This window comes from Macaca mulatta, chromosome 4 (genome assembly GCF_049350105.2).
Source record: "Macaca mulatta isolate MMU2019108-1 chromosome 4, T2T-MMU8v2.0, whole genome shotgun sequence".
NCBI classification, from domain to species: Eukaryota; Metazoa; Chordata; class Mammalia; order Primates; family Cercopithecidae; genus Macaca; species Macaca mulatta.
The window spans coordinates 112562348-112575799 of NC_133409.1; the positions used below are offsets into that span (position 1 = coordinate 112562348).

The following is a 13452-nucleotide window of genomic DNA, read 5'->3' on the forward strand; positions in this document are numbered from 1 at the left end:
CATTGCACTTGACTTATTTTAGTTTTTTGCAGAGGTGTGGTCTCGCTATGTTGCACAGGTTGGTCTTCAACTCCTGGCCTCAAGTAATCCTCCCACCTTAGCCTCTCAAAGTACAGGGATTACAGGCATGAGCCACTTGCACCCAGCCAAGAATGCTTATTTTCAAGGATTATGCTTATAGTTATATTTCTTGGTTTTTCAATTTTAGACATTATCAATTAAATTCCTATCCTGAAAGATAATGATATTGCCCACTTACATGCCCTCTTCCCCTCCTTTCATCTTACCAACATTTTAATATCACAATTCTTAGCTAAGTTACTATTTAATATTATTATGACAATGTAACTGTTGTTCCCAGTTCAGCAGTGTGATGTACTATGGCTACTCTTTCTTTCCTATAGAAGTTTTTGTTTTTTTTGGGAGTTATAATTGCCCTATTTTAATTTCTTGATTTGCGTAGATGTACCTATTATGAATACAGTCCAGAGCTTTCCTACAGAACTATAAAATTCCTCTGGTCAAATGCATCATGAAATCTGAGAATTCCATTCTTTCGCTTCCTTGAAGATCTTTCTCCTGGAGCTCTCAGCCTCCTTCTCATTCTGTTCTCAAGGCCTGCATGGCTGTTGTCTTGGGACTTCCCTTCCCTATCATCATAGAAATCCCCTTTGCTCTTTCTGTGTGGAATCTCTTGTTTCTTGATTCCATGTCTCTTTCTCTCTTGGCTTATCCCCTTGTTTTGGAAGAGAAATTCTATTTACAAAGTTTCTTGAGTAAAGGTAAATGGTACATTAATTTTTGAGATCTTGCATGCCTAAAAGTGCCTTGGTGCTGCTCTTACACTTGATGGTGGTTTGGCTAGACATAGAGTTCTAGGTTGAAAATAATTTCGATAATTTTGAAAGTATTGTTTCATTGTCTTCTAATTTTTGGGTTACTAATGAGAAATCCAATGTCATCCTTATTTTTGATCCTTTGGCTCTGTCCTGCTCAGAAAGCATTTAGGATCCCCTTTTTGTAAGTTTTCTGATATTTCACTATGATAATCTTGGTGTGAAGTTTTTGGTTCACAGTGCTGGGTACTTGGTGAGTTCTTCTACTGTGGCCACTCCCGTCCTCCTGTTCTGGAGAATCATAATGTCCTATTTCATTGATAAAATCCTCCTCTTAGTTTCCATGCACTTGAGCTGAGATATCTTTATTAGCGGGATATTGGAACGCCTGGATGGGCCCTTCATGTTTCTTATCGTTTTTGCTTTATTTTCAATCATTTTTTATTCTTTCAGGGAAAATTTCACAACTTTATCTTACCTTCTGTTTTTTTTTTTTCCTGCCTTCATGTTTTTCACATCTAAGATTTTTTTTTTTCTGATTCTGTTCTTATTTATTTATTAAACAAATGTGGTCTCACTATATTGTCCAGGCTGATCTTGAACTCAAGTGATCCTCCCACCTTGGCCTCTCAAAATGCTGGGATTATAGGTATGAGTCACCACACCTTGCACTGTTTTTATTTATGACTGGAGCACTAAAAAGATGTAAAATCTCTATATAAGTGGCCTGAGCTTAATGACTAGTGGCTTCGTTTTAGGGTAATTGGGTGGAGACTAAGTCATTTTACTGGGGGAAGCCAAAGTTTCAATGCAAATTATGTATTTTTCTTTTGGATCAGTTGGCATCAAAGCAACATTTTCTAATCTATCCCTACCAGCCTTTATTTCACAAACTTTTACTTAATTCCCTGTTTCTGTTTCTAATAAAGCATCTTGGTTCCACAAAAAACTAGTCCAATCTCTCCAGAAGTAAACCTCTAACATGAAACTGTTGAAGAATTTTTAAGTGTTAAATCCCAAGGCATCCCATACATCCTCATACATTTATGAGGATGTAAATGCTGCTTTTTGAAAGGGGCAATGGATTCAGATTCAGACAGCAGAGATTTGAGTCCTAGCTCTTCCTAGGCTTGTCTTGAGGATCAAGTGACATAATGTATTAGAAGCACCCTGCAAACTAAAAAGCACTTCATGAGTCTTAAGCATTATTAATAAAAGTTGTGACATTTGGGCAGGTATTCAAAACATTACTGAGAGCTAATTTCTTTTTCCAGACTGCTCCAGCTTGAAATGAAAAGTAAATTTAAATGAATCATGGAAAGATATTGACACAGCTAAATTTGCTGCAAGCTTCTGGGGTTTTAAATTTTTTCCTAAAACGCTGAAATGTTGGTTAATTTAGTTCTCTCACCAACCAAATGATGAAGTAATTTGGGCATCTCAGTTGTACTTTTTAGAAGATAGTGACTCTGGCCTAAAATAAATGAGATGCTTTTGGGCTTGATGGTTTATGTGTTCAGTAAACCAAGTCAGGTTTATTGGGTAAGAAAGTGAATGGATGGGTAAATGAAGTTTGCTTTTCAATCTACTGTATCCTGAAATATAAATTTCTACAATATATAATCAAGGCTTAAAGCCTTGAATTCTGTCTAAAGACTATAACAAGGAAGAACAATGAACAAATTTAATAATTATATTATTATTTCTATGTCTAATAAATAAATTAATTGCATTTAAATGAAGGAGCAATTGCTTTTAAAATTAGTAGATTCTACTTTGATTAATGAAACTATGATTAGATTTTAAAAGTACTCTTGAATGCTTCAAGCCTTCCATTTTGCATTATTTTTGTTAAGAACAACATATAAGTTGGAGTTTTAAGTAAAATAAAAACTCATGATTTTACTTCATCGTTACCTGCACTTGTACAAGTTCAATTACTGATTACAATATGTATTACATAACCCAGTTCCATAAAATAAAATTCTAGGCCTCTAAGTAAAACTGTTCAATTAGCCTCTCCCCCACAGGGTTACCTGTGAGGGAGGCCTTGCCTCATTTTGACTGTAGACATATAAATGCCTCTGCCCCAATGATTTGCTGTAGAAATAGCAATTTATTTTCAAGTTCAATTGGAAATTGTTCTTGCACAGTCTAGTAGTCAATAATGATAAGTTAGATCAGGAGATTTCCTACAGTTATTCTCTATATTTCTCTTGTACAGTATGGTAGTCGATAGCCACTTGTAGCTATTGAACACTTGAGAAGTGGCTAGTACCATTGGCAAACTTGGTTTTTAATTTTAATTAATTTAAATGTAAAAAGCTACATGTAGCTAGTGGTGACTGTATCGAGCAGCACAGCTTTGTATCATCACAACTGATATGTGCATGAGAAATTCCTCAAAGAAAAACAAAACAGCTGATAGTCCAAGAGGTTTTATTGTGTCGAATGTATTATTGGTTCCATATGTAGACAGAGCTTGGTGCTCAGATGGATGGAAGGAACCTATGCAATAACTTCTGCACTCACAGGTTGGAAAACATTGTTCTAGAGTGAAGGGAAATTAAAGGATAAGAACGGTGAAGAGAAAAACTTATTAGAAGTATTGGAACATGTGTAACCAGTTAAGGAGTGCTAAGGGATGAAAGGCTATGAATTCTGGACCTTGGGGTATCTTGCGTGTGTCCTAAAGTGTGTGACTCCTCTTTTCATTCTGCTGATTATTGTTTGGCATCAGATCTTAAACTCCAACTTCATATGGGTCTTTTTGTTTAAGAAAATAGAGTTCACTTTCTCTTTAGTGCCCTTTTAAAACCTGTAAAGAATATGTAAAAAAAATTGTAAAAAATAATGTAAAAAAATAGAGATTCTCAGTGATTTGCATTGGAAGTCATGCCCGATGGTCTACTTTCTTGTCAACAGTTGCAGAATAGCTTGATTTAAAAATTAATATCCTCATTTAATGATGAGATATGAACAGATCTCCTTCATGATATAACTGAGCCATACTGCCCCCTCCTTTCCCCAGCTCCATTTCTGTGGGAGGCCCTGCATGTATCACAGCCACAGATAAACACTAAAGGTATGGGGTGCAGTGGTTATCTCCCACTAACCCACCCACCCAAAGGTACAATCTAAATTAAAACAGTGTGCTTGTGGCTGGGCGTGGTGGCTCACGTCTGTAATCCCAGCACTTTGGGAGGCCGAGGCAGGCAGATCACGAGGTTAAGAGATCGAGGCCATCCTGACTAACACAGTGAAACTCTGTCTCTACTAAAAATACAAAAAAATTAGCCAAGCATGGTGGTGGGCGCCTGTAGTTCCAGCTACTTGGGAGGCTGAGGCAGGAGAATGGCGTGAATCCAGGAGCTTGCAGTGAGCTGAGATCGCGCCACTGCACTCCAGCCTGGGCGACAGAGCGAGACTCTTCTCAAAAAACAAAACAAAACAAACAAAAAACAAAACAAAACGAAACAAAAAACAGTGTGCCTGTTACTGCAGCGTTAAGGCAAGTTTCCTAGGGCCTTGGAGCACCACTTCAAGCCCCTCCAGTTTAGAAATTCGGTAGCTTCCAGTTCCCTAGCAGGAAGGGAGAAACTTTAGATTGTAGAATTATTTTGTCCATGACTAAATGTCAACTCTACATTATGAATCTAACAAAAAATATATTCTGTAATTCTTAACCTGCATCTAGGATGGAAAATATATGGATGGTGAAAGGAGAAGCATTCCTTTTAGTGCTGAAGCTAATCCTGAGTTACTGAAAAGAAAATGAAATGCTGAATAACAGCCTATGTATTAGGAGCTAGCTTCAAATTATATACTTATTGTTTAATATTCTCAAACACCGATGTATTCCATAGTTCCATCAGCTCTCAAAATAGGATAACTGTTTCCACTAACTGCCCTAGATGGCACTAAAAGCAATTTCAAAGGTATTAAACCTTGACATTCTAAACAAATATGTTGTTCTTTAAAACAGCAACATACATCTGGCTGGAGAAAGTAATTGTAATGCCCTGTTCTGCTCCATCACTTAATGATCAATTATGTTTCATCAAGTAATTCATAAGACATATTAGATAATTCCAGGAGCAACACAACTGCTAACCTTTGCATGGCCTTGCTGACATGGTTACTTAGTCTAAACAATACATGGATCGTTTGCTAAAAATACATGTGTTTCAGTTTGGGAGAGGAGAAACACCTGTCCAAATCCAAGACTGTACATTAAGTTCTGACTTCATTTTTTTTTTAAAAAGGAACAAAGTAGTAGTTCTATCAAGCAATGAAGCACAGAGATTGGAAAATGACCCATCAAGCACTATGGACATAGATGTTGCCATCTACCTATTACATTGACATTTACCTGAATGAGGTTGGCAGCTGGGTTCCTTCTTTTCTCAAAGTGTTTCTGGCGGTGTTGTTCTTGTACTTTTAATGCAAAACCTGAGCCAAGAATGCCCTGGAACAAAATACAAAAATGGCACTCAAAAATTTCAAAAGCACTGTTAAATAATACAAATATTAAAAAGTCACTAAAATGAGTCTGAGAGAAGACAAATGGTATGTAGCCTGTCCATAAACATAAAATAAGCAGTATTTCTCTCCATTATAATACCATCAACCAACAGCAAATTGTTGGGCAATATTGCCAGGAGATACAACTTCTGTTCTTTAGTAAATCAATTAGGCATTGTCATTTATTATCTTTTGTGGTATAGCATAGGCACCATGATTATAAATAAAATCACAATATTTGTGTGTGTGTGTGTGTGTGTGTGGCCTTCTCTGTGACATTTCTTTTTGCCTAAGTTAGAGCGAATGGTCTCATCCAGTGATGGAATGTAGAGAACACGAATTTCAGCTTGGGACAGAGCTGGATTTTAAATCTGGGGGAGTTCAAGTCTCACTGCTGTGAACATGGGAATACTTCTAGCACTTTGATGAGACTCTGAAAGTTAGATTCTCTATCCATGAAATGGAGGAGAGAGGACTGTATAAAATCTATCCCAGCTGTAGTTCTTTACAATGGTGTAACTCTAAACTTACTAAAAGAAAAGTAAAATGGAGGGTGGGGATACTCAGTTTTGAAGATATACAGTAGAAGGTCTTCTATTTTGCCCATTTGTACAGTAAAGACTAGAACGTAGATCACTGCAAAGCACATTCCCATTTTAATTCACACTTTTACCATTCCTTGCCTTTTTTATTTTGGTTCACCTATTCCGTTTTTGGGATTAGTAAGATTAGTATTCCCTTCTAGGTTTACATTAGTTTTTGGCCACTTTGCTTTCCTTCTGCTTATCATCTTCATCTGCCAAAATTCTGGTTCTTTGATGTCCCCCACTCTTTCCAGTTTGCTCTGGTCTACTAACATTTGTGAAAACAAGATGCTTTGTCTCAGCCTTGGGTTGGCTTTTGGAGCTTGCTAAATTCAGTCTCTGGGCTTTGTCTTTAACTCTTGAGTTTATTGGCATGGGACTGGGAACTCTGCTGCCTTCAAGTTTGTGGATTTTACTTGCTAGCTATAAATTATTAGCTTTTTATTAAACTTCAAGCAGTCTAACCCTTAGGTTAGAGATGGACATTTTATAAGCACTAAGTCAGTATTTGCCACAGGTAAGGAATGGTTGTTTTTCTTTTCTTTTTATTTTTAGAGTAGTTCAAAGATGGTTCAAAGATGCTATAGGCTGCCTAGAGAGGTGGTGGGTTTTTCATCTCTAGAAGGTGTTAAGTCTCAGCTGAATAACAACTTGGCTGAGATATATTTGGGCTCTAGATAGCCTTTAACCTTCCTTCTTATCTTGAGATTCCACAATTCTGAGTACATCTGTGACAATAAACAGACAATAAGTAATGCAATCATGTTTAAAATACGCATTGGTCTAATAATACTATTTGCTATTCATGAGCAATGATCTACTCCATTATTAATTAGTACAAATGACTGTACTATGAAATTAGAAATTACATCATAGGTTCTGTTTTCCATCTCTCTTTTTCAGCGACTGTCTTACACTAAGATCTCTATCTCTTACAGGTTGTGATTGTACAAACTAAACTTTATAGAAACCTGGTCTCTGTGATCTGGTGTATAGATTTAAACAATGTTTCCCTCCTTTTGGGGGTTATAAAAATGCCCCTCCATTTCTAAATCCAGAACAACTTAAGTCATTAGTAACTTCCAGTTTTTTTCTGCTGTTTAAGATCATTTAGGAAAGATTCCTTTACTTTCCCTTTAATACTACTTTTCATAAAGTGTAGACATGTTAGGAATATGAAATACCAAACTTTCTAGCATCTATTTATAACATGTATTATATATACATGCATTTATGTGCATATATGTGTATAATTCGCTTGTATGGAGCATAATTCAGATTTTGCAGATGCTGAATTAACAGCACTAGCTACCATTTTGAGCACTTATGATGTGGATATGAGGTTTGGAGTTTAATCCCCTTTGGAAAATAAAGACAGGCACTACATAGCACAAATTTATCATCTGCCAAACAATTAAAAATGCACTGAAAATCACATTGGCATTGCTCGGAAATATATATTGGTGAATGGCAAATGTTTGCTACATATCTCTTGTGCCAGATTGTACATTATAGCATTTATTAAACCAGGTCTGCTTATTGTCTCATCATGGCTCCTTTCCAATTTTTTTCCACATCTCTCTTAGTACACAGCGTGGTGCACCTAAATAGAAGTCTGTGAAAATAAAGTCTATTGTATATGTATATACACACATAAAACATGGCTTAAGCTTTGAACATGTGTCATCCCTTCAAATATTGACACCAATAGATGTAAATTCTTAGAAATTGAATTTTAATTCATTTTCTAAGGCAACAAGACTCAATTTTTAGGTTTTAAGATTTAACACTTTGCTGAGAACTGCTACATAAACAACAACTAGAGAGGAAATATGTTTTGGTAAACATTTAAAATATTCAACCTTCATTATCTTCCAGATTAAATGAACCTAATTTGTAACCCACAATCAGCAAATAGGCTATGCTGAAAGATACCCAATGTGCTTTTGTTTTGTTTTGTTTTTGAGACGGAGTCTCGCTCTGTCGCCCAGGCTGGAGTGCAGTGGCGTGATCTCTGTTCACTGCAAGCTCCGCCTCCCGGGTTTACACCATTCTCCTGCCTCAGCCTCCCAAGTAGCTGTGACTACAGGCACTCGCCACCACGCCCGGCTAATTTTTTGTATTTTTTAATAGAGACGGAGTTTCACCGTGTTAGCCAGGATGGTCTCGATCTCCTGACCTTGTGATCCACCCACCTCGGCCTCCCGAAGTACTGGGAGCCACTGTGCCTGGCAAGATATCCTATTTTTTTAAACTGTTGTTAACATTTTATTAAATGCAATAATTACATTTAATTAATATTGTTAATGATTACAGTGGCCAATATTTTTAATTGAATGGTTAATATCTTGAGTCAAACAGAGTTCTTGCACTGAATTTACTAGCTGGATGTCTCAAGGAATTCAGTCTCTATAAAACTCAATTTCTTCATCAATGAAAATACTCTTAGCAGGAATATCTAGCAGAAAACAAGGAAGAACCCTAAAGAGGAGAAAGACCTGCCTATCAGGGTAACACAAGGGAGCTGGGGCTTCTTCTGTGAGCTCATTAGCCCAGAGATGGAGTGGGCACCGAGAGAAGTGACCCTACAGTGGAGCTTTGGAAGGGTGGCTTGTATGACTCTGTGATGTGCCGGACAGCCCTTCTGCATTGAGGGTAAGATGGAGAAAGGCTCATTTCTTTCTTGGTTCTCAGGCGTCCTGGGTGGGAGGAACCCTACATAGGGGCAGCCTCTAGCTTTCTCAGCAAAATGTCAATGTATCTTCCTAAATTTCAGTCAGACAACACTATTGGTTGGCAGGTACACAGGATATAATCAAATCTCTGGCCACTTTGTTTTTTTCTAAAGGTATATATGGACCATTTAGTCTTTCATTTAATAAATAAGGACTCAGAAAATATTGTGAGGTTTCAGTAAAAGATCCATAGTAGAGGTTACTTTTCTTGGCATTGTTAAGAAATGTTCTTTTCAGTGAAAGCAAAATTTTCAGATTTCCAACATGTATTAATTTAATTTGCATATAAAAATTTCATACTTACTTTATTGGAAACATTTCCAAGAATGACTACTTAGTCTCTGTCCTTTAACTTAACCTAGCGACATATTTAACCTCCCTGTGATAGTTCAGAGTTTCATTATGGGAACTGCCTTTTTGCTGTGCTGAGTGCAGCCCACTTCCAGCGGTGTGTTGACTGCAACACTAATTGGTCCTAGATCTTTACACATTTTGTTTTACCTTTTTATTTTATTTTATTTTTACTGACCACCTTAAGGACAGGATACACATTTTGAACATTGATGTCTGCTTGCTATTCACAGATTTCCTTTTCCCTCCTTTGCTGTTAGTCTTTCACCATTTCTTTCTGTTGCAGTGTCTGTTCTATCAGCTTCCTCTATATTTGTTGTTTATAATCTTCAAAGAATTATGAAAACATAAGGTGAGTTTATCAGAATTTTCTCTGAATGAAGACTAGGTTATGAATTAGATCTCAAGTGGCTCTCCTATGAAGGAAGACAGAACATAGACTGCTGTCTATTTCAACAGCCCAGAGGTTGCCTACCTCCTTGTTCATAGTTTTTCACTGAATCATAGAGGTTGCTATACATGTGGCCTCAGGATAAATATAAACACAAAAGCTGCAATTATTTTGTGCCGTTATAATGGGAAAAAACCCAAGACTGTTGTATTGTTTTTAAAGGTATTTTCCTGTAGGGAATCTGATTATTGAGTGAATCTCTTCTCTGTTCTGAATTGTTGAGATTGCCAGATGAAGTTGCCTTGGATATGTAAGAGTTTTTTTTTGATTCTCCTTGATTTCATCATTTTGTTCCAGGAAACATGTATTTCTAGATTCATACAGGCAAAGGGAAGTAACATTTATTGAGAGTTCTCTTCATGACAAGAACTTGACTTATATTATTACATCGATCTGCACAAAATTTCTCTGGGCTCAATAATTCTTCCTCTATTCTATTAAAAAATAAACTTATTCAGGGTCACTGTTCAGGCTGAATTGTGTCCTTCCAAAATTCGTATGTTGAAGTCCTAATCCCCATGACCTCAGAATGTGACCTTGTTTGAAAATAGGTCCTTACAGAAGTAATCAAGTTAAAACGAGGTCATTAGGATGGACCCTAATCCAATATGACTGGTGGTGTTCTAGGAAGTAGAAATTTGGACACAGATGACATGAAGACACAGGAGGAAGAGCCATCTATAAGCCAAGAAAAGAGGCCTGGAACAGATCTTTCTCTCATGGCTCTCGTGGCTTCTCAATGCTTTGATTTTGGATGTTCAGCCTTGGGAACTGTGAGACAATACATTTCTATCGTTTAAGCTACCTAGTCTGTGGTACTTGTTAAGGCAGCCCTAGTAAACTAAAGCAGTCACATAGTTAGTACATGACAAAGATGTATTCAAACTGAGTTCTAGTACCCAAGCATATGCATGGCCTTTTCAGTCTCTTTTCTGTGCTTTTGAGTGTTCTGGGGCAGAACCATCTGGTGAATCTCGAGTTGGGCACTGGTGGGACAAGGGTGTCCTCTGCCCTCATCAATAGGCAGAAGAGAAGCTCTATGAGCTAAAAGAGTTTTGGAGAGGTGCTCTGGGGTCTCTGGTTGGCACAGCTTGAGCTGTGTCTGGAGCAAGACTGGAGCTATTTTCCTTAAGCACTCTTGCTGCCACTGCCTTAACCCTCCTTTTTGTTGGCTCCCCCTTCCCCACCCCAGGTGGAGTGAACGAAAGCAAGAACTTGGAAATGGGGACAAACTGTAATATTTTGAACAGCTGCCTTTAAAGACACAAGAGAATAAAATGATCAGAAAGGCAGGCTTCATTCACTAAGGAGAAAATAATCAGAAGCTCGGGGGCAGATAAATGTGCCCTTTATTCTGATAAGATACAGAAACTGCTCATTTAAAAAATCAATGATGATGACACAGTGAATAAATCATCTGACATGTTTAATACCCTTTAAGGTCGTATGCGTTTCACTCAAATGGATCTGAAGAGAAAAATACTCCACTGTGCACATCCGTAAGTAGCACACACTATAAACCAAATTGGAAGGATCAGTTTTAAAAGAAGATAGCTTTAAATCTTTGCAAATATTTTAAATGTCTTAGTAGCATGTTGCCTAAAAAGTGAACCATCAGAGTTATTATTTGGTCACAAAGTATGAGCCTATATTAAATAAAGTCTCAGGTTAAGTGTCTCCAAGGAAGGACTATATTTTATAAATTGTCCAGATAATTTAGAAAAGTCAACATTATATCAGAAAAATTATATTTGTAAATGATATAGATGTGTTCCCAAGCATACCAATTTGTGAGAGCTCACTCTAATAAGTCTCTAAGACCTAATTTAAACTGCTTTATTGGTGCAAAGATACTCACGGCAGGAAGTGCAAAGAAAGAAATGCCAAGGAGTGCAAAGCCTGCAGAAAGCAATCTTCCCAGCCAAGTTAGGGGAGTTTTGTCTCCATAGCCAATAGTTGTCAATGTAATCTAGAAACAAAATAAATAGAACGTGCAGCTTAAGTACTTGAGAGGAAAGTTAGGACCTATGAACAGGAGGCAAGCAACGTTTCCACTAAATCATTATTCAACAAATCTTGTTGGTGCTTTTTATTACTGTGCTTTAATTTTCCATGACGCATGACAGAACTTCTCTTTGTTTAAGGAAAAGAATAACCTACATACTTGTTCCTCCCTTATAACACAGTTTTCTGTCTTTTCTAAGTGTATTCAAAGAAAGGTTATTTAAGTAAGTGGATAACCATCAGTGATTCAGAAATGATAGCACCATGGATTTAGTACCGGATCAGTACATAGAATAATAATTTATGTTAATTTAGGCAGTCCCTTCATTACCTTGGCAGGCATTTCCTGAAGGTCTGGTGTGTGCAAGGTATGTGTTAAGATTTGTAGTGGAACAAAAATGAGGGCATAGTTCTTGTCCTAAGATATTTATGGCCTAATAAGAGAAACATGCCACACATGAATAATTAAAATACACATAGAATAAGAGAGGTATTATAATGGAGGTACAAATAACCTGCTATGGGAATTCAAGGAAGAGATTAGTTATTATAAGCTTGAGGTGTTGAGGGAACTTTACTAGGGAGATGTCATCACACCTGGGCTTTGAAAGAGGGGTAACATTTTGAGAAGCAGAAATGGTAAAGAAGGTGATCTAGGGAGGGTGAAAGAGGTGGCTAGCTGCAGAGCAGTGAGAACACATAGAGTAGATTCTGAAAAGTACAAGTTGTTCAGCTGGACTGGGGCATGGTGGATTTAAAAAGGATTAGTGACTTCTTTAATTTATTTTATTAATATTTTATAGACAACAGTGTACAGGTCTTTCAGCTCTTTGGTTAAATCTATTCCTAAGTATTTTAATCTTTGTAGCTACTGTAAGTGGGATTGTTCTCTTGATTTCTTTTTTGGAAAGTTTGTTGTTAGTGTATAGAAATGCTAGTGATTTTTGTGGTGTTGATTTTGTATCCTGCAACCGTACAGAATTTATTAGTTCTAGCAGCTTTTTTTCTGGAATCTTTAGGGTTTTCTATATATAAGATTATGTTGTCAGCAAACAGCAACAATTTCCTTTCTTCCTTTCTTATTTGGATGTCTTTTCTTTCTTTCTCTTGTCTAACTGCTCTGGGAAGGACTTCCACTACTATATCGCATAGACGTGGCAAAAGTGGGCATCCCTGTTTTTTTAAAATCAAACAAATAATTCATTAATAATTTTTAATTTTTGTGGGCACATAGTAGGTATATGTATTTACGAGTTATATGGGATATTTTGATACAGGCATGCTATATGTAATAATGATATCAGGGTGAATGAGGTATCCATCACCTCAAGCCTTTATCCTTTGTGTTACAAATAATCCGGTTATACTCTTAATTATTTTAAAATGTAAAACTAAATTATTATTGACTATAGTCACACTGTTGTACTTTCAAATACTAGATGTTATTCCCTCTTTCAGTTTTTTTTTTTTTTTTTGTATCCATTAGCCATCTCCGCTTCCCTCCCTGCTCACTCTCTCCACTACCCTTCTCATACTCTGGTAACCATCATTCTACTTTCTATCTCTGTGAGTTCAACTGTTAATTTTTAGCTTCCACAAATAAATGAGACCGTGTGAAGTTTGTCTTTCTGTGCCTGGCTTATTTCACTTAACAAAATGAGCTCCACTTGCATACACTTGCTACAAATGACAGGTTCTCGTTCTTTTTAATGGCTGAATAGTACTCCATTGTGTATATATGCCACATTTTCTTTATCTGTCTGTCGATGGATGCTTGGGTTACTTCCAAATCTTGGCCATTGTGAATAGTGCTGCAATAAACATGAGAGTGCAGATGTCTCCTTGATATACTGATTTCCTTTCTTTTGGCTATGTACCTAGCAGTGGGATTGCTGGATCATATGGTAGCTCTATTTTTAGCTTTATGAGAAACCTCCAAGCTCTTCTCCATAGTGGCTAATTTATAC

General features: G+C 36.9%; 1 protein-coding gene across 4 annotated transcripts in view; it reads right to left on the reverse strand.

Moving 5' to 3' along the window:
- The window catches only part of KCNQ5 (potassium voltage-gated channel subfamily Q member 5), a 567770-nt gene that overhangs the window by 86508 nt on the left and 467810 nt on the right, over positions 1-13452 (reverse strand). For 3 of the 4 annotated variants that reach the window (XM_028846834.2, XM_077998864.1, NM_001265828.1), the window contains 2 exon segments: positions 11340-11450; positions 5209-5304 (listed from right to left, as the gene is read on the reverse strand). In XM_028846834.2, coding sequence (XP_028702667.1) covers positions 5209-5304; positions 11340-11450 — 207 coding nt within the window. 4 annotated transcript variants of the gene reach the window in all.